Below are 21,915 nucleotides of genomic sequence, written 5' to 3'. Positions count from 1 at the left end.
CCTATTTTCACACAAAAATAATTGGTTGAATAGTTTTATGTTTTAAAAGACCTCAATCTCCTTTCTTTTGATAAAGTATTTAGCTTTGCTTTTCTCTGCTTCACTAGAATGCATGTGGTGATCATACATCTCTTCAAATGTTTGTGCTTGGAGTTTTAAAAATAGGTTTACTTTTTCTCTTGAGATATTCTGTCCATGGCATCCAAATGAGCATTTACAAAATTTTTTGTTATATACTGTATCTTATACCTTTTCTCAAACCCCTGACAGTTCAAACATTCCTAACTGAAGTAATAAAGGCAGCTACAGAATTTTCAGCACATGTCAGTGGAGAGAATACTAGATTTAAAGACCAGAGACCCTGGTTCAAAGCACATCATCAAGTGAGCACAAAGCTAAGCCAATTAATCTCTACAAAGCTCAAAACATGAAAAATGAAGAGATTTAACAAACCTAGCATATTAATGCTATCATTTCCTTTTATTATCTTTGTATTCAGTTTTCAATAAAGATGCTTTTGTTATGATCTATTTTTTCAACTTTTTTCAAGTTTCCCTTCCTAAATGAAGCATAAAGTTCACATAATTAGAAAGTGCACTACAAACACATATGATCAACATTCTTTTAATGTTATGATTACCAACAATAAGAAGATAACTCAATCTGGTTTAAACAATGATCATTATTTTTCCTAGGAAGCTCACTAAAAGAAATCTTATAATCATTTTCACAAATGGATATTTCTCTAATGTAACGATTTAAACACAACACTGTATCAATAATGACTTCAAGTGTAACATGATACATTATATGGGTATGAGAGGAAATTCCAACTTTCTACCTCAATTAATGCAAATACAGAACAAGATGAACAATTCACCTGAGAGAGAAGAGAAGGCAGGTTCAAATGTCATGACTGTTCCCAGACAAGAGTGCTGGCTATAGATTCAACAAAGAGGCAGACCCTAAAAACCCAATCGAATTTGCCCCTGTACACAAAAGGAGATGACTTCAGACCATAAATTATCAGAAGTTGTGAGTTAACCTTGTTCACAACTAGATACCCCATGTATGCCTTATCGTACCGTAATACTTTAGGTCTAAACCCATTCTCCTCATGAATACTGTGTATTGCTCTTGGCATTGTTTTATATGAACTGCTCTTACTGTACCATCTTAGTAAGGGCCTTTGCTAAAAGCTAATTAAGTCTACTGGATGATTGTTATTGGGAAACCATTCACTAACTATGGGTGTTCATGAGCTAAAGCAGTAGTAGCAGCTAGCTATAGGAGAAATCAAACCTCAGAGAACCCACATCTCAAATTTCAATGCAAATTGTAGGATTAGCTATTGAAGGAACATTACACATGTATGCTGTACAGAATCACAGAGAAGGGAGGAACATGTTAAACAATCTAGTCCAATCTAAATGAAAACAAGAATCCCTTCAGCAACCTACTAAAGAGTAGTTAAATAATCCAGGATTTATTTAAAGACCTTTGGAAAGGAGGAACCCACTACCTCCTGAGGAGGCTGATTCTGCTTTTCAACAATGAGAAGAATGAGGAAAAACAAAAAGTCCTTCAGCAATCCAAAACTATCAGTGTCCCAAATTCTAGATCAATCATCCCCTGGATCCAGCCCATGAGCAGAGCCAAAGGCATAAATGAAAAAGAAAATCCCTTGCTAGGTTGATTCCTACCTCTTCAGTCTCTGACTTATTCTGCCCTGCACTTTCACTGTGCCCACCAGCCTCAATTCTACGATTAACACATGTTCCTTCTGATTAGACCTCTCAATCAATTAATATTTGCTAAGCTCTTACTATGTGCCTGTGGCATCTAGATGGGCACAGTAGATGGAACGCTGGGCTTGGAATCAGGAACTCATTTTCATGATACACACTAGCCGTGTGAACCTAGACAAGTCACTTAATCCTGTTTGTCTCAGTTTTCTTATCTGTAAAATGAGTTGGAAAAGAAAATGACCAGCCACTCCAGCATCCTTTATCAATCTTTACCTGAATGGGTCCTGAAGACCCATGAAGACAACAGAAAAACAAATGAACAACTGTGTGCCAGGCACTGAACAGAACACAAGAGGCACACAAAGAAGTAACAGACAGTCCTGCCCTCAAGGAGCTCGGCTCACAATTTAATGAAAAAACAACAAAGATAGAGAAACGATTAGGAAGTCATTAAGAGAAGGAAACTTGGGAAAGCCTTCCTGTAAAAGAAGGGAGGAAATCAGAAGACAGAGATGATGAAGAGAATGAGACAGTCAGGGAAAACGTTGGAGATGGGGAGTATCTTGTGTGTGGAACAGTAAGGCCCTGTCACTGAACTGGAGAGTACAAGGCAGTCAGGTGTGAGGAAGCTGGGAAGACAGGGATAAAGATAAAGATAAAGGGCTGAGATAAAGGGCTTTGAAGGCCAAAAAAAGATTTGTATTTGATGCTAGAGGTAACAGCGAATCAGGCCCATCAGTGGCTGGACAGAGGAGAGCCACCTGAGGCGGGCAGACTGCCCAGCGGACCACTGCAAACTCTGGCTATGAGATCAGGCTGGGCACTGTGAGGCACAAACCACAGGCCTTGGCTACCCCCGGGTGTGCAGAGTAAGGAGGTGAAGACAACAGGCTAGGAGCCTGAGGAGCTGTAAGGATGGCACCGATTGTTCTCCATAGTCATGGTAAAGATAAGAGATGGAAAAGGTGTGGGGGGAGGCAACAGATCTGGTTTTGCACAGTTGAGGTCTGAAAGTAACTGGGGTATGAGAGGGGAGGTCAGAGAGCTACCACAGGTTGGACAGAATTGGGAACAGACAGCACAGAGTAGGAAAAACAAATCCCTGCCATAAAGCCATGCAATTCCCCAAGGGGACAAGAGAATGCTTGGGACACTGACAGGAGGAAGGCAGGATTGGCCTGAGTCTGGCCAAGGAGAGGAAAAACCAGCCCTGAGTCACCCAGAGAGCCGGGAAGACTGGGACCACCATGCCAGTGTCTGCTGAGCTCAGACAGGATTCTGAGAGAAGGCCGTCTGAAGTGGCAGTGAGGAGGTCACTTTTAACCTGAGAGCAAGCAGTTCTGTGGGAATAAGGTTGGGAACCAGATTAGAGAGGGTTAAAAGTGAAAGGACAAAAAATACCCTTTCAAGGAGTTTGGCCACAAAGGGCAAAGGACATATGGGAAGCCACTTAGTGGATGGAAGTTTTTTAAGGATGGGAAAGACCTGGGCAAGTCTGTATAGAGAAGGGATGGATCCAGTAAGAAGAGACTGAAGTGACTGTGCTGATGAAAGAGGGGGCAATCTGCTGGAGACAGGATGGAGCAGGATTGCTTGAACAGGTTAAGGGTAAGAAATAAGTCCATCTCACCACATTAGAAAGGAGAGGAAACAGAAAAAAAGAACTATTGGTGACATGGGACTAGGAGGAGGAGTCCAGAGTAAATGGCAAAAATCTTTTCTGTAAAATATGAGGCATGAAGTTCTTAGTTAAGAAGGTGGATGAAGGAGCCATGAGAAGTTTAATAGGGGATGAAAAAGTCTGAAAGAACTACTGTGGAGAGTGGGATAGTTAATAAGTGAGTTAAAGCAGAACAGCCTAGCAGAAGTGAGGAGTCAGGTCACATAAATTTATGGTGAACCTAATTAGAATCGTTCCTGATTTTCTCCACCTTTGTTTAGCAGCACATGTGAAAGAGTCAATGAATGGTTGGCAGGAAATAACTGGCAAAATGATAAGGATCAAAAGGACAATGTTGGTTGCTTTCCATAATTCTCAAAGAGGATGACGACATCACTGTATCAAGTCAAATTACAGTATGTCTAACTGTGGCTGATCAGACCAATACGAGCTCAATATGCTTTGCCATGGGTCAGACATAGGAAGTCCCTATGAATATATGGGGCAGACTCTAACTTTGTTATTTTGCATTTCTTCTGGGCTAATTCAATTCTGCTTTGCTTGTGGAGCCCAGCACCTTCTCTGATGAGGATACACCACATTGGAAAGTCCTGTGCCAGTATGTCCCATGTCATACAATCAATTCTAAAATTCTTAAGAGATTCCTTCAGAGTATCTTTGTATTACTTTTTCTGAATACTACTTGAACACTTGCCATTTGTAAATTCTCCATAAAATACTCTTTTTGACAAGCGTACATTTGGCATTTGAACACTGTGGTCAGTCCAATGGAGCTGTGCTCTCTGTCGTAGAGTTGGAATGCTGGCAGTTGAGTTGAAGAAAGGACCTCAGTATTTGATATCTTATCCTGCCAGGTGATCTTCAGCATCTTCCTCAGACAATTCAAATGACTGGCAGGGAATAACTGGCAAAATGATAAAGGGCTCAAGGAAGAGTGTGGAGGTGAACTGGTTCCCCAAGGAATCACGATGGGGAAAAGAGAATGACCAGTGTAAGGGAGATGGCGTGGGAAAGCATTTGGTGGTCAGGCTCCAGACAAAGTGCAGGGATTTGTAAGGAAATATAAAAGGAGAGATAAGCAGTCAAGAGGCAAAGGTGAGTCCCTCAACTGGGTGATGAAGATGAATAGTATCAACCCTGGTCTAGTCTCACCCCCATCTCACTGTCTTGCCTCTTTAATTATAGAGGTCACCTTTACATTCTTCTCTACCCTCAAATCCATTCAAAAGGTAATTATTAAACATAGAAACCAAAGACAGAATGCCCTCTAAGGATCAGAAAGAGCAAGGCTACTTTACTTTGGCTGGAATTTTAGTAAAGTGCATGAACACGGAGATCAGGAAACACGTTGTAGCCAAAATTAAAAGTATTTACATTTTCTTTCTTTCTTTTGTTTGTTTTGCTGAGGCAACTGGGGTTAAGTGACTTGCCCAGGGTCTTGTGACTTGCCCAATTGCCCACATAGCTAGGAACTATTAAGTGTCTGAGGCCACTATGCCACCTAGATGCCCCAGGTATTTACATTTTCAAAAGAGAAATTTGTATTTTATCTCATAGTTAATAGAGGGTCAATGAAACTAGGGGAGAGAGGTAATGGTAAGGCCTATGAATATAAAGTATTAATTCACTAACTCTGTAAGTGTGGAACAGGATCTTGAAAGAACCCTGACTAGCCTGGTTGTAGTGTGACAGTTTGAGGTAAAATCAACAAGAACTGCTAAATGATGGGAGAAGATCTGGGAGAGGGGGTGGGGGGAAGGAGGGGAAAAATTGTAAGAAAAGGTTTGGCAATTGTCAATGCTATAAAATTACCTATGCATATAACTTCTAAATAAAAAGCTATAAAAAAAATAATAAATAAAAAAATAAAGATGGGAGAAGAATGAGAATAAAGGATTGAAGATAACTACTAGGGGGCTATACTTAAGTAGCTGGAAGAATGACAAACAAAATAAGGTAGTTAAGAGAAAGGATGAGTTTAGAAAAGAAGATATGTTCCATTTTAGACATGTGGAGTTTGGAGATTCAGTTGGAGAGTCCAAAAGACATATGACAGAAGATATGTGACAGAAGCTCTAGTGAGGGAAAGGGCTGGATTTGGTAGACATTTGCAGAGACATTACTTCAATTCATGGGAATTCCTAGAATAGACTGCCTCTGGTAGTAGTGGATGCCACCACACTCCCCCTTACTCAGAAAGCCACCATTCATAAAATTCATACTAACCAAGTGTGTAGTAGATGAAATGTTTCATACTAATAATCCCAAGGGGGAAAGAGAGGAATTTTTTCATCTCTTCTTTGAAAACAAGGTTAGCTGTTACAATTAAATGCTATACAATTTGGGTCTTTTGTTCTTTCCATTTACATTGTTAGAATCATTCTGTGTTGTATATGTATTGTGTTCATATAACTCTTTCCTTGCTTTTCTGCATTGTTCATTTTCATCCTTATTGTTCAGCAATTTTATTCACATACAATTTGAAAAACCATTCCTTAATCAATAGGCATCTACTTTATTATCAATTCTTTACTATCACATAAGAGCTATATTTTGGTATATTTTAGTTTATTACATTGTATTAGTATATTTTAGTGTATCTTTAACTTCCTTGGGCAAATGTCTAGCAGGGAAATATCTAGGTCAAAAGAAAGAGGACATTTGGCCAGGGTTTTTTTTGGTTTTTTTTTGAGGGGAAGGGGATATCATTCAAAATGGTTCTACCAATTTAAAGCTCCATCAACAATACAATGTGGATATTTTTTCGAAATTGCTCCAGCATTGACTAATTGCATCTTTTATCATCTTTCCCATTTCCCTGGATATGAAATGCACCGTCAAATTTGTTTTGATTTGTCTTTCTCTTATTATAACAAGCTTGGAGCAGTCTTTCACTTAGCTGCTAATAATTTAACATTTTTCTTTTGAGAATTGTCTGACCACTTGCTATTACTGATGATATCTTAATTAATACACCTAGTGGCCTGTTCTTAGTCCTCATCCTCCTTGATCCCACTGAAGCTTTTCACTCCTGACAACTCTTCCCTCCCAGATACTTTCTCTTACTATTGTTGATACTGTTTTGGTTCTTGTCCTTCTCTGACCATCTCTTCTAGTATCCTCAGTTTAGTCATGATCTACACTATGCCTTTTTCACAGCTGTAACCCATGACTTTGTCCTTTCAATATAAAATCTCAATGATCTCATCAACCTCCTTGGGTTCAATTAATGAGCACTATGCAGATGACTCCCAAATCTCTTATCTAGAGTTTTTCCATCTCTCCTAAACTTCAGTCCAACCTGTCTGCCTGATCAACAGTCTCTTTCTTTTTTCTTTTTGCTGAGGCAATTGGAGTTAAATGACTTGCCCAGGGTCACACAGCTAGGAAGTATTAAGTGTCTGAGGCCAGATTTGAACCCAGGTCTTCCTGCTTCAGGGCTGGTGCTCTAACTACTGTGCATCTAGCTGCCCCAACAATTTCTTATGGATATTTCAAGGACATTGTGTGAAGAACAGACTGAGGAGGACAGAGATGTCAGAAAGAAACAACAATTAGCAATAGTCCAAGCAAGAGGTTGATAATGGGCTGGAGTAATCAGTAGCCTCTCTATAAGTAGAAAGAAGGTGATAGATATGAGATACTGATATAGAATTGTTAAGATCTGGCAACTGATTCAATAAGAACTTATATGAGGAAGCAAGAAAGAAGAATCAAATATTATGAAGTTTCCAACCTCAGAGAGTAGAACGTTAGGGCTTCCCCAAATCTTTTCTTCTCCAGTCTTAACATAGTTTCCCCCCCTTCAACTAGCATGTTTTAAATATCCTTTATAATTTTGGATGCTATATAATTTATAAATGTCCTTTGTGAAATGTGATGTCCAGAACTGGACATATTTCTCCAGAGGTAATCTAACCAAGACAGAGAACAAGAGGACTCTCATTTCCCTAAGTCCTACATGATGTCTCTCTGTAAAGGTTCCTTACTAGAAAAAGTCATAAATCCCATAAATCTGGCCCTCCTTTCTCTCTTCCTTTGGTTCCTGATGAAGTTTTCATTCTCTGTGACAGTTCCCATTCTCCTCTATGTGCCCTTGACCCTATGCCCTGCCACCTTCTCCAGCTGGTTCTCCTCTGTCATCCAACCTTTATGCTTCTCTCTAGTCATCTTCTGCTCAATTTCTTTTGGGTCTTCTACCAGTCCTGGAGAACTTCACTGCACCTCTTCTCAGCCAAACCCTCAGTGAGAGCTGTCTGCCCACAGCACCTCTACGGCCTTTCCTGTGACTTAGTCCTCAGGCTTGCAATTTGGCTCCAGATCTCATCATTCCAAGCAAACTGCTCTTCTTCAAGTTACCAACCAGCTCACTGCCAGGTCGGACAGAGGTCATCTTTGCTCTGTCCTCAGCCTTCTCCACCTCTCCTTTATCAGGCACCTCTTACCCCTCTCCTGAACACCCCTGTTTTTTCAGGGGCAGTCCCTCATTCCCCAGTCTTCTCCAGCCTGCAGAGCCAAGCCTGTCCTGAGTTCTCTCCCAACTAGCTCATCTCACCCAAGTAACTCACAGATCTAAGGATCCTGCTTCAGTCTCTCTCCCCAGTATCAGTCCTACAAAACCAAATGCCTAGTGGGCATTTAAGACCCAGAAACATTTCAAAGTCAACATGTTAAAAAAAAAAAAAAAGAAAAGAAAAAAAAAAAGAAAAAGAATTCATTATTTCTCCCATCTCTTACCAAGCTTTTTCATTTCTCTCAGAAATACCACTATTTCCCCAGTGTTCCTGGTTCATATCCCTGACTCCTCACTTCCTTCAGCCTACCTATCCAATCACTGGGAAAATCTTGTCATTTCAACTTTCGCAAAATCTCTCCAACCCTCCCCTCCTCCCCCTCCACCTTTTCTTCCTGCTCAGACAGGCACCATTCAAATCCTCACCTGGACTATTTCACAACATTCTTCTTGTTCGTCTCCCTACCTCACATCTCTGTACTACAATTTATCCTCCACAAAGCTGCCAAAATAATTCTCCTTAAGTGCAAATATAACTATGTCACTCCTCCAATTTGGTGGACTACACTGACTATTGCCTCCAACTTAAAACAAACTCTTAAGGTTGACTTTTAAAGCCCTTCAAAACCTGCTCATAAACCTATCTTCCAGTCTCACACTAGCCTGCTTCCTTTCCCAGACTATGTGGTTGGAGCCTACTGGCTTTTGTATTGGCTGCCCTGTGCCAGGACTGTGCCTGTTCCTCAACTCTGACTTATAAAATCTCATTTTCTTAAGACACAATTCAAACACTACTTTTTATGCAGAGCCTTCCTTGGACCAACTTCCCATATCATCAACCAATTCCCCCTTCAGCCAATAGTGCCCCTCTTCCTTAACTACCTTTTCTTTTACTCCCTTATTTTGGATTTGTATTGTATGTACATATATGTGTTAAGTGTTGGCTTCTACAACAGAATATAAGTTCTCTGAAGAAGAACTGTCTAATTTTGTTTTTAATATCCTCAGTACATTGCAGAATGATCAGGCACTTACAAATGCCTCTTTAAATTAAGTTCTTTTTAAAAGTTACAATTCTGTGAAAATAAAAACAAATGTTAAAAGCAAGCTTAATTTTCATTGATACTTTCCTAAATAATACTTACAGGTGTGGAGACACTCTGTCACTGTAGTTGGCTTGATGAGATACCCTTTACAGATGTAACAGGTAATATGAGGATTGAAGTCTTTCACCAAATGCTTCCTTTGAGTAGCCATTCGAAGAGTAGATGGTATTGTTGAGTATCTTATACAAGAAATTGCTTATGTAGATCAAAGTGGAATCACAGGAGCTGATGTATTTCTTTGTGTAGGTGGACTTTCTGAGACATCTGAATGAATCAATCTTCTCATAAGGATACTGCTCATAACTCCGTTTGGATATTTTGCTTTTTCATACCTATAATATTTAAGATGAAATTACATTACTATGTATCATAAAAATAATTTTCAAAATTAGCTGTAACTTGAATGACTGAATTTAACCTGGCCTTGACACATTAGGACTTTTAAACTGTTTTAACTTTACTCAGAAGAAGGATAAGTGGCATACCAATTATCAAAATTAAGAGCATATCTCTGATTTTTCTTATGCAACATAACTGTGAAAATATGTATAGAAAAATTGCATAGTTAACATATATTGGATTACTTACTATCTGGGAGAGGGGGTGGGGGGAAGGAGGGAAAAGTTGGAACGCAAGGTTTTACAAGAGTGAATATTGAAATTTATTTATATACGTTTTGTAAATAAAAAAGTATTTTTTTCAATTCTTTTACCTTTTTCCTACTGAACCTCATTTCTAACTATTGAAATCACTATGTATATGACTCCTAATAATGCAAATAGCATATTAACAAAGTCTCTTTCACATATCTACTGTAAAAATCTCCTGAATATTTATAATGTGTAAAATCATATATTTAAGAATTAAATTTACAGATCTTTTATATTGATTATGACGAACACTCAATAACTTACTGTTGGACTGTGCATCTTTAGGTAGTCCTAATATAATGTAAAGAACTTAGAACCTACACCCATGGAAAATAACACATTCATTGAAGGGAACTCTGAAATTATCTACACAACCTGCAAGAAACTGAAGTCCACAATGAGGTGCCAACCAAAGCCTGAGAAGTAGTTAAGCTGCCAGAGCTGGGCTTCAAACAGATCTTCTGATTTCAAATCCACCTTACCACACTGTCACCAATGTTATTTTCTGTGCTTTTTCTTCACTGGAAGAGCACAAATTTTAAGATGAGAAGGATATATCATTGAGGCCCAACTCTCCCATTTCACAAATAAGGTTAACTGAGGCAAAGAAATCAAGTGACTTGTAAGGGTTATACAGCTAATAAGCTCCTGAACTTTGAATTCAATCCTCCTGCTTCCAAGTCCAATGCACCAAACAATGTCAATGTATATAATACAAATAAATAACATTAACACATAACACTTTAAGATATATAAATCGCTTTACAAAAATTATCTCATTTAAACCATCACAACAACTGAAACAGGTGCTATTACTATTACTATTTTTACACAAGAGGAAGCTGGATCCTGGAAAACCTAAGTTCATGTAGAGCCTTCCTTACAAAATCTGCGTCCTGTAAATAATATCATCCCCATTTTATAGATTAGTGAGAGAAAGTCATACAACCAGCAGGCAGAAGAGACCAGGACTCAAAATCCATATTTGCTGATTCCAAAACCAAAGTCCTTACCTCTCTAGGCTTTATTTTCCTTATCAATGAATTGGGGTGGTGGGAGGGGATCCAGCGCTAACGATTTTTGGAAACTGTAACAGTCCAGGAATGCAACAAGTTTACTGATATGCTACAAATTCGCGCTCCATAGCTCAACATCCCAACCAATCAGTATTTCTTCAGGAAACACCAAAACTCTAGGGCAGGCGCGAGTCCTTGCACTCAGTCACAACTCGACCTCTGGACTATCAAATGGAACATGAGGCACGGAAAGAGGTAGAACAACAATTAAAAACAGACCATGGGTGTCTCTGACTTGGCCTGTCTTTTCTTTTGACCTGGGTGTCCGTGATTCGGCCCGGTACGGTGTGGGCGCGGCTGGGGTACTAAATGGGGGCCCGTCTTTCCCAAGGATGCGCAGGTGGCCCGGCCCTGCCAGCTCAGCACGTGGTATTTTGCTTCTTTTCTCAACATTCATCCCCGACTAGGAATCTGCCCCACCTTCCGAGGAAGGGAGAGGGGGCGGAGAAGGGGGTCCCCACCTCCCACCTCTCCTCACCCCAAACTTCCCACTCTGCAGAGGGCTGGATGGGATGTCCCGGGCTGGCCCCCCGCCGCGGCAGGTGCCTGCAAGTGGCCGCTTGCCGCTGGGTGCAAAGTTCCGGGGGCGGGGGCTCCGGCGCTCCCCGCCCCGGCCCCCCCTCACCCCGCGGGGCCGCCGCCGCCGCCGCCGCCGCTCCTTACCCGCCAGCCCCAAGTGCACAGCTCGCCGCCCGCCAGCAGCATGCCAGCCCCACAGAAGGAAAGTGAAAGAGAAAGACCGCCAGCCGGCCCGCCGGCCCAGCGCCCGCGCGGCCTGGCCCAGGCCCCCTCCCGGCCCGCCCCCGCGGCGAGGCGGGAGCGCGCCCCCGCCCCGCGCCGGCCCTCGGGGGCGCCCGCGGCCGCCGCCCCCTCCCAGTCCTGCTCCCCAGTCGCCCGTAGCCCGCTGCCCGCTCTCGGCCGCGGCCGCGCCCCCTCCGCTCCCCCGGGCTGGCTGGGCCGCGTTCCCACGCCCCGCTCACCCGGGAAGTCTCCCTCCACACTAGTCCGCGCACTCTCCCTGCCTCGCCCCGGGTTTAACGCGTGGCTGCAACTAAATTTAGGGCGAGGTTTTGTTTTTCTCCATCATCACAAATGAGCAATTTTTTCTGCACCGGTGGCTTGTAGAGTTCGTTCCAGTGAAACTCCTCCGCTCCGGGCGGCTGGGGCGCCTACTGCCGGCTCCCCCAAGTCCGTCTTAATCCGGGGCGCTCGGTGAAATCGGGGGGCCCTCCGATCTGCAACTTGCCGACAAGTCACTAGCCTAACTGTCGGGAGAACCGGGCGCCGTTGGCATTGGCAGCCAGGAGAAACTTGTTTCCTGAAAAGTCATTGAAATGTCTCAATGGATGATGGGTCAAGACGAAAAATTAGTTTTCCGAGATACCCCACCCCCACCCCCACTCCCACCCCCACCCCGCCAATACCGCCGCCAGCTCGGGTACCTCTAGCCCCCCTACGCCGGGCCATCCGTAAAGCCAGTACTTACTGACCACAGGTAGCCTAGTCAGCTGGGCTCGCTACTAGGCCCCACCTAGGAGGCGGCTCTCGAGAACAATCACCCAGGCCGTCCCCGTAACGGACGAAACCCCGTTACAGTGACTACCAAGGACTGCCTCGGTAGGGGATGGAGGAGGGAGAACCTGGGACGGCCCAGCCAGCCCCGCAAAAGGGAGGATTTTAAAAGTGGGTAAAGAAGCCCCAAAGGCAGTTTGCCTGAGGGACGGGGCAGGGCGACGTTACGGGAGCGGGAGAGGGAGGGGGTGGAAGTTACAAGACTATTCAGTCACCTCCGAGCTTTACTCTTTAAGCCCCGACCAGCAGCCTCCTTTCCCCCTCCCCTCCACCCTTCCAATCCCCAGGCAGCGGAAGGCCGGAGAAACGGGTACAAATCGGGCCTCTGGACTAGCTATTTCCCCCGGGACAAGTCTTTGGAACTTGTTTCCTCTTCTGCAAAATGAAAACACTACCTCCTTCACAAGTTTTTTTTTTTAATGTTTCAAATAATAAAGTAGGTAGGTAATAAAGTATATAACTTTTGCTTTGTAAACAGTGTTATTCCTAAAGAAGAGGTCTAACTAATTCTCTGCTCAATAAATTAAAATGGCTCCCAATCTCTAGGATCAAATACAAATAAAACCGTTTAACATTTAGAGCCCTTTACTATCTTTCCCGTCCCCCTTTAGGATCTCTAGTCTAGCCAGATAGGTATTTTTGAGGTTCCTCACACAGAGAACATTCCCCCCACCTCTCATTTCACTGTCTTTGCCTGTAACTAGCATGTGTTCCTTCTTCATAAACTCTCTCAGAAGATCTAGTTTCCTTCAAAGCTTGGCTGAAGGGACACTCCATTCCTAGGGTCCTTTGTTTCCCCTTAGCTGATAGTACTTTCTAAATGGATTTTGAAATTACATAGATTCGTGTAATTATACGTAGAGAAAGGTGATCTATAGATGCATGTATTAAAGAGATTTTATAAATATGTATACATGTTATATGTACATCTATATCATCTATATATGTCATCTCTATAATTACAGCATCTATAGATCATTTATATACTTTAAGGGCAGGGATCAATGAATGGTACAAGTTAACAGACTTGGGCCAGGAGTCATGAAGACCCAGTTCAAATTTGGCCATTTACTAGCGCTGTAATCCTGAACAAGTTACTTCTGTTTTCCAGTTTCCTCATTTATAAAATGGAGATGATAACCTATCTCTTGGCATAGTTGCAGGAACCAAGTGAGACAAAAATTATCAAGCACTTAGCACAGTATGTGACATATAGTATATGTAGATGGCTCAATAAAATGCTCACTGGTTCACATGCAAGTCAGTTACTATTCTTCCCTGAATCACTGAATATGGATGTATACATGCAGTGGAGGAAGCTGAAAACAATGCTGGAGCCTAAAGTGGCTCTTAACAATCTTTAAAGATTAATTGCTGCAGGGTAGCTTATAGAGAGCACCAGCCCTGAAGTCAGGAGGACCTTAGTTCAAATCTAGCCTCAGACACCTAACACTTCTAGCTGTGTGACCCTAGCTGTCAAAAAAAAAATTTTTTTTAAATTGCTGCCTTAAATCTTACCTATATCAAACTACTAAAAGGAATAAGTAGAGTTTCTATCGTTCCTTATATAATTAAATTTATGATGGCTGAGACCAGGGAAGAGGAAAAGGGAAAAGAAAATGCAATCTGAGCACTGCACATCAAAAACAACTTTCACCAATGCTACTTTACTAATCCTAATGGGAACCCCCTCATAAATCTCTATCTGCCAGTTTGCTAAACTGATCAGCTTCAATAAGTTACACCAATCATGATGAGCTGGGAAAACAGGCTAGGTAAATGACTTTATGCTTGAAGGATTTCACTGCAGATTTCTTTAATCTCTGAGAATAAACAAACCACTATAAGAAAAGGCATCTTATTTCCAGTATATTTAAAATATGTAATAGAAGCTATTCCCATTATAATAAGTCATAACATACATGGCAGCATGCCAATTTTAAGAAATTACCATTCACAGGCCAACTATCTGTACTGAAAAGTACAATAAATATATGGATGTTTTCCCATTTTCTTGAAAAATTTTACAAATGAAGTTAATTATTAGTACATATACTTGGTACTATTATCTATTGTGCCACCAAATATGTGCAGTTCACATATACTGTCCAAACAGACTGAATGACTTTGGATCAATATAGACAAATTGCTTTCATGAGAAAACAGCATAATGGAAAAAGGTCAGAAGAAACTAACTTTCTCCCCCCCTGGTACATATGATTTTTGTACATATGTACATATGGTACATTGCCTTCCAAAAATATTAACCAAGGATTCCTTTTGCAAAAGGTATATTTCTAAGTAAAGAATGGTAGACAAAAACAAGAAGATAGCTTCTTGCAACCAAGAAAAAAATTAAATAAGAAATAACACCTTTCTCCTTCGTGTCCCTGCTCCTTCAGTATTGCTGAACTCGGGCAATGTTTTACTCTTTACTGTCTAGGCTCTTCCTCAGCCTACAAATGAGAAATTCACACACACACACCTATCCCAACACACATCCTAAAAACCAATAACTTCTAGCTCCCTGGCCATTCCTTCAAGCCATCACCTGGCTCCCTCCACTCCTTCGTGACCAAACGTCTAGAAAAGAATAGCCTCCTTATTTTTTCTGCAACCTCTCTACCAACCTTCTTAGCATTGCTTCCCTTATACTCTTGATGTGTTAAAACCAAACCGGGCTAACCTCCCTGTTGCCAGTTCTTATTCTGCCCCGCACCATCGCCATGCCTTTACTAGCTCTGTCTCTACAGCCAAATAGGGCTGGAGAAGAAAGGGACTTTTTTTTCTCCCAACACTGTCAGCAATACCCAAGGACGGCTGCTGCCCACTCCCCTTCTTCCAAACACTGGTTCCTCCACCACTTCCTTCATGAAACAGACCGGTTCCTTTCCTTTGGGGAAAGTAACCTCTTTTCTTTATTTGTCCCATAGAACTTTAGCAGTTCAATCCTTGGTGCTTATAGACTCTTATTTACAAGTCTTCTTTCCAAAGAATTATAGACCCAAGTCTTTGGAACTAGTATCTCTCACAGTGCCTGGACATATAGTAAATGCTGATTAAATGCTCATTGAGAGAATTAAATTCCCATTGTATACTGAGCCTTATGCCAAGCACTGAGGAAATGAGAATGAGAGGAAGAGAGCATACTAATAAAATAGGAAAACACTTCCTAGTTTCAGTGTCTATGCTTATCCCATGGAGATTGATAAAAATACCTCATGAAACAGCATGCAATTATATGAAACTTAGTAGAGGGGTTCCTTATGTTGAGAAGCAGCACATAGGGGATAAAGAGCCACTCTTGAAGTGAAGAGGTAGATTGAATTCCATTTATGTAGCACCCATGTACCAGATACTGTGTGGTGCATTTTCTATAAATATTATCTCAATTGAGCTTCACAACAAACCTGTGAAGTAGGTGCCATTATTACCCCATTTTACAGTTGAGGAGACTGAGGTAAACAGGTCATGTGACTTGACAAGGATTAAACAACATCTTTAGTCTGATTGAACCTCAGTTCTGACTCCAGAGCCCTGTGCTCCACCACTGGCCGCCAGCTGATTCTAAAACGTTAGCAGTGATCTCTTACTTGCCAAATCTAATGGCCTTTTCCCAATTATTATACTTCTTGACCTCTCTGCAGCCTTTTAAACTGTTAATTATGCCCTTCTCTTGGATATTATTTCCTAACTGGGAATTTTGATGCCACTGAACCCCCGGCCTTGTTCTCTGTCTATAGGACATCTTAAACTAGATGTCCCATAGACTCTCTAAACTCAGCATGTCCCAAATTATTTCCTATTTCTGCTGAGGCCGCAGCCATCCTCGGCCAGCCAAGCTTACTGTCACACTTTCTGCTCAGTACTCTCCTCCCCCGACCCTGCCAACTCACTGGATGCAGACTTTCCCATCACCTCACACCTGGGCCACTGACATCACCTGCTGACGGGTCTCCTTACTTCCTCCATTCATTTCCACTGGCTCTCAGTCCTCCTGCCTGGAATATTCTTCCACTTTATCTCCTCCTGGTTTCCCTGGCTCCTGGAAAGTCTCAGCTACATTCTTACCTTCTGCAAGAAGCCTTTCCTGACCCTTCTAATATATCCTCTGATGTTAGCTCTGCTTTAAGTCTTTTTTAGCTTGTTTGTATACAACATGGCTGTGATAATTGTTATTGTTAGGTTGTTTCAGTGCTGACTCGTTAGAGACTCGATGAGGGATTTTCTTGCCAAAGATCCTGGAGTATTTTGTTGTTTCCTTCTCCAATTCATTTTACAGAAGAGGAGATGGAGATAAGCAGGGTTAAGCGACTTGCCCAGGGTCCCACTGTTAATACCTGTCTGAAGCCCCAGTTGAACTTAGGCCCCTTCCTGACTTCAGGCCCAGGGCTATATTCGCTGCGCTCCCTAGCGGCCGAATGAATAATTACTGATTGGTGAGGAAATTGTAAATTAATTTGTCAGGATTTCAAAAGATGCTTCCCAGGAAGTGTGAGTTTCAAGGCATGTCAGTTTTGAAGATAGGAGCTGTTGAAGAAGGGAAGAAGGGCACTTGCTGGCATAAGAAGTTCTATGTAAAAAGGCAGCAGAAAAGAATCAACAGGGAGAAGCGCAGGGACAGACCTGTGTGACAGGTAACAAGGTGGAATGAAACCAACAATGGGTTTTGTACCGTATGGGGCTAAAATTTTATACACTGAGGAATGAAACTGACAAAACGTGGGGCAGCGGGTTTTGTACGGTCTCAGTGGGGCTAAACTTTTATACAGTGGGAATCCCAGTGCAGGAATCTGAATGAAGGAACGACATGATTGGAGAAACACAATTCTAGGGGTTGGCTAAGCATGGCTTAGAAGGGGCACAGAATAGTGCCCCTGCTGAGAGATGGGGCACCGTGGAGAAAAATGATTGAAAAAATCATCTCTTTAGTATAACAATCAAGGCCAATCTGAGGGAGGTCTTGGACAAATTATTTATAGACTACAGAGCCCCACCTTGAACATTTTTATGCAAATGATCAGGTACTTAATCAGAATTAAGAACATGTTTGCTTCTGGTATGTAATGAGCATATCACCACAGACAAGCAAATTTTAATCCTTCAATGTCCCCAAACAAATTGCTAAGACTAAACTGCAGACAAGTAGCAGATCTGCACTGGTGGTGGCATTTGGGGGAAACCACATAGATACAAAAAAAAAAAAAAAAACCCTCTAGCTGAATTTTTACTTCAGTTAGGGTCAAGCTACCCAATCACAATTTTGGTCAGATATCATTCTTTTTATGCCTAATGCAAATATTCTAAAAAGTGAATTACTAAAAGAAAACTTTTATAAAGGGATGCCCCCCAAATGAAATAAAGATAGCTTCCTCAGTGAATAATAGCCAAGATGACATTTTCCAACTTGGATTTTTCTTTGCATTACAATTAATAATTAGACATTATGATTTATTTTACTGTTAACTCACTCATATATTTGATGTACCTTAAAATGACAGTCAACTACAATATCTTATATAAAAAATTTATGTGGTCCTCTATAATTTCACTTTTCTCCCCAGATTTTCAGATAAGCAAATGTTAAATTTCAACCCAGGTTACTATTATTTTTAAAATTTCTTTATTAATTTTAAGAATTCAAATGTGGTCCATGTAACCTTAGACCTGTAAATTGTATCTGAGTTTATCAGATCTAACTAAAAGCTTTTCCTTTTTATCCAATTCAATTAAACAAACATTTATTGAATAATTACTCTTTGTAGAGCATAGTACTAAGCCCTAGAGGAGATACAAAGTTAAAAAAAAAAGGGGGGGATAAGACAGAAAATAACTGATATATAACAATATATTTTAGATGCACTAGAGAGGCACCAATTAGTGTGAGGTTTGATGATAACAGCTAAAGAAATCCAGAAAAAAGTATTTGAGAAGCTTTAGAGAAAAAGTAGCATATAAACTGGGCTGTAATGAGTAGGAATTTAACAAGAAGAAATAGTGAAGAAGAGCATTCCAGCCTAAACGTTAAAAGCAAACGCACAGAGGTGGAAAAAGTCCAGGATTTTTCCTATGTATTATTTATTTATAAACATTAAGTAAAAATAAAAATAACCTGACATTTTGTGGTTCAAAAGTTATTGAAATATTTTGTCATCACCCTTTTGGATTGTAAAAGGACAGAGTTACCAATAAATTTTTGTGTTGTTTACCTGAATATAATTACCCTCAAGGCAAAATTCCTACTAAACTTAAATACTTATCAAGTATGTATCATAACATAGGTTGTTGTTAAGAGTTGTTATTAAAAGAAATCAAGCCATTCTCCAATTGATAAATGGTCAAAGGATATGAACAGACAATTTTCAGATGATGAAATTGAAACTATTGCCACTCATATGAAAGAGTGTTCCAAATCACTATTGATCAGAGAAATGCAAATTAAGACAACTCTGAGATACCACCACACACCTGTCAGATTGGCTAAGATGACAGGAAAAAATAATGATGAATGTTGGAGGGATGTGGGAAAACTGGGACACTGATGCATTGTTGGTGGAATTGTGAACAGATCCAGCCATTCTGGAGAGCAATCTGGAATTATATGTAAAAAGTCATCAAACTGTGCATACCCTTTGATCCAGCAGTGTTACTACTGGACTTATACCCCAAAGAGATACTAAAGAAGGGAAAGGGACCTGTATGTGCCAAAATGTTTGTGGCAGCCCTGTTTGTAGTGGCTAGAAGCTGGAAACTGAATGGATGCCCATCAATTAGAGAATGGTTGGGTAAATTGTGGCATATGAATGTTATGGAATATTATTGTTCTGTAAGAAATGACCAGCAGGATGAATACAGAGATGCTTGGAGAGACTTACATGAACTGATGCTAAGTGAAATGAGCAGAATCAGAAGATCATTATATACTTCAACAATGATATTTTATGAAGATGTATTCTGATGGAAGTGGATTTCGTTGACAAAGAGACCTAATTCAGTTTCAATTGGTCAATGATGGACGGAAGCAGCTACACCAAAAGAAAGAACACTGGGAAATGAATGTAAACTGTTTGCATTTTTGTTTTTCTTCCCGGGTTATTTCTACCTTCTGAATCCAATTCTCCCTGTGCAACAAGAGAACTGTTCGGTTCTGCACACATATATTGTATCTAGGATATACTGTGACATATTTAACATATATAGGACTGCTTGCCATCTAGGGGAGGGAGTGGAGGGAGGAGAAAAGTTGGAACAGAAGTGAGTGCAAGGGATAATGTTGTAAAAAATTACTCTGGCATGGGTTCTGGCAATAAAAAATTATTATAATTAAAAAAAAAAAGTTGTTATTAAGTCATTTTTTTCAGTCCTGTCTGATTCTCATGACCTCATGTAGAGTTTTCTTGGCAAAGATACAAGAGGGGTTTGCCATTTCCATCTCCAGCGCTATTTTATAGATGAGGCAAAGTGGGTTCAGTGACTAGGCCAGGATCACACAGTTAGGGAGTACCTGGGGCTAGATTTGAACTCAGGAAGAGGAATCTTCCGACGCCAGGCCAAACATTCTGGAGTTTGGCCAATCTAAACACTGTGCCACTACCTGCCCTGTTAAACATGTGGCAGGAATGAAATAAGTGAAGAAATGGTAAAAAAAAAAAAAAAAAATCAGAGTAAGAAAAAGTTTTTGAATCTGTCTATAATCCAAGAGCTACATCATGATATTTCATTCATATATTACTTTATAAAAGAATAAGAACTCAATCAATCACCAAGGCTTTAATAAGTGACTATTAGGTAACCAATGAGGATACAAAAACAAAAGGGAAAAAGTCCTTCTTCAAAGAGCTTATCTTATAAAGAAGTCTTTACTTGATTATTGCCTTCTATCCCTTAATAACAGAAAAGGGAGAAAAGGCAGAACTACTTGTCATTTTGCTTCATTTCTGCCAAGGAAGGTAGTGATTACAAAAAACAAAAAACAAAAAAAAGCCCACCAGGGAATTAAACCCCCAAATAAGTGAGATTACTAAGCAGGCACCTTGCACTCTCAGTGAATTCAAGATACCGAACCTGCACAACCAAACCCAGAGTTCTTTATAAAAGAACTGGACAAGATGTGACTGCTGAACCTTTGGTAAAACTTTGGGGAAGGGAAGTAGAAAGCCTGGACAGAAATAATTCTATATTCACTTTCCAAAGTGAATACATTGAGACTACAAACCAAAGTTCTCTGAGCTTCATTTTGATTCATGACTTGAGAGTCAAATGAGATGAGCTCTATCAAGTGCTTTGCAAACCTTCAAGTACTGAATAAAGCTCTCCTCCGCCTTCTCCCATCTCCATCACCAAAGTTCTAGAATGTGTAGAAACAACCAGTCAACATGTTAAAAAGGAAACTGATCAAAAGGAGCCAGCTTAGGATTCTCAAAAACTAAGAACAGACTGGCTTCCTTTTCTTTTGGAACAATGTTAATGAAATGGTCCATAAGCATACTTCCGAGTACACCTGAATGTCTGCTAAGTGTCTGAAAGTAGATCCCTCACCCCCATAAATAAAATGTGGGCTTGATAGTTAGATATATTCAGAATCAGTTTAATGAGTAGGCCCAAAAGGTGGTGATTAATAGGACAAAATCAACTTTAGGGAAGCCTCTAGTACAGTGCCCTGAGATCTCTTTCTCTTTGACCCTGGGTAGTTCAACACTTCCATGAATGACTTATATGAAGCCATACAATATCAGATTTTTAGATATCTCAGATCTGGGAAGGAGAGTTAATATGATGGATTACAGAATAAGAACCACAAAAGAGATCAATAAATTTGAATGATGGATTGACTATAAGAAGTTTTAATTTAAAAGGAGTAATTATAAAATCTTGCATTTGGACTTAAAAGAATTAACTAGAATATCATATTATTTCTCATTACATGCTCTATATTTCACTTAAACTGATCTACTTGTTGTAAATACAAGATATTCTATATTACAGATGATATTGACCATATCTGGAATGCCCTTCTGCTTAGCTTCCCGGAATACCCCTCAATTGTGAGTGTTCTTATTTTAATTGTGGGTAATGTATTGTTTTCCTCACATAAGCTTTTCGAGTAAAGATTGTGTTTCATTTTCTATTTTTATCCCAGAAGCCTAAAATAATACCTAAGACAATACTGGTATTTAATAATCCTTCTTGCTGTTCCTCAACATTCCGCATCCCAATTTCACACATTTTCATTGGCTGTCCTTCAAGCTTAGAATTCGTTGTTCTCATCTATGCCTTTTGGCTTCCCTGGATTCCTTCAAGTCTCATCTAAAACCTTACCTTTTAGAAGAAGTCTTTCAAGTCCCCTCTAATGTCTTCCCTCTGAATTTATCTCCAATTTATATCGCCTACATCTTGGACATATACAATTGTATTGTGACCTCCTTGAATTAAGGACTTTTTTCTCTTTCTTCATCTCTCCAGCTCTTAGCACATTACTTGACATTTATAAATGCTTGTCTCAAATTGAATTAAGGACACAAAAAAACCCCAGTATGGTTAAGCCTATTGGATATTTTCAAATAAGTGTT

The 21,915-nt window shown here is 40.5% G+C and overlaps 1 protein-coding gene across 13 annotated transcripts in view; it reads right to left on the bottom strand.

Moving 5' to 3' along the window:
• Window positions 1-21,915, bottom strand: part of PCGF5 (polycomb group ring finger 5) — a 143,674-nt gene that overhangs the window by 62,988 nt on the left and 58,771 nt on the right. For 10 of the 13 annotated variants that reach the window (XR_004232501.1, XR_004232500.1, XM_031956024.1 and 7 more), the window contains one exon: window positions 9,088-9,380. Coding sequence is in view for 11 of the 13 variants with exons in the window: in XM_031956024.1 (XP_031811884.1) it covers window positions 9,088-9,199 (112 nt within the window). In the remaining 2 variants the exon portion in view is untranslated. Of the gene's footprint in view, window positions 1-9,087; window positions 9,381-10,711; window positions 10,786-11,437; window positions 11,501-11,754; window positions 12,093-12,260; window positions 12,534-21,915 lie in introns of those variants that run through there. The other 3 variants (XM_031956030.1, XM_031956031.1, XM_031956032.1) reach the window with 3 other exon arrangements.

Source organism: Sarcophilus harrisii, chromosome 2, assembly GCF_902635505.1.
Source record: "Sarcophilus harrisii chromosome 2, mSarHar1.11, whole genome shotgun sequence".
NCBI classification, from domain to species: Eukaryota; Metazoa; Chordata; class Mammalia; order Dasyuromorphia; family Dasyuridae; genus Sarcophilus; species Sarcophilus harrisii.
Note: the sequence above shows the minus strand (reverse complement) of the source record. Positions and strands in the feature narration are given on the sequence as shown.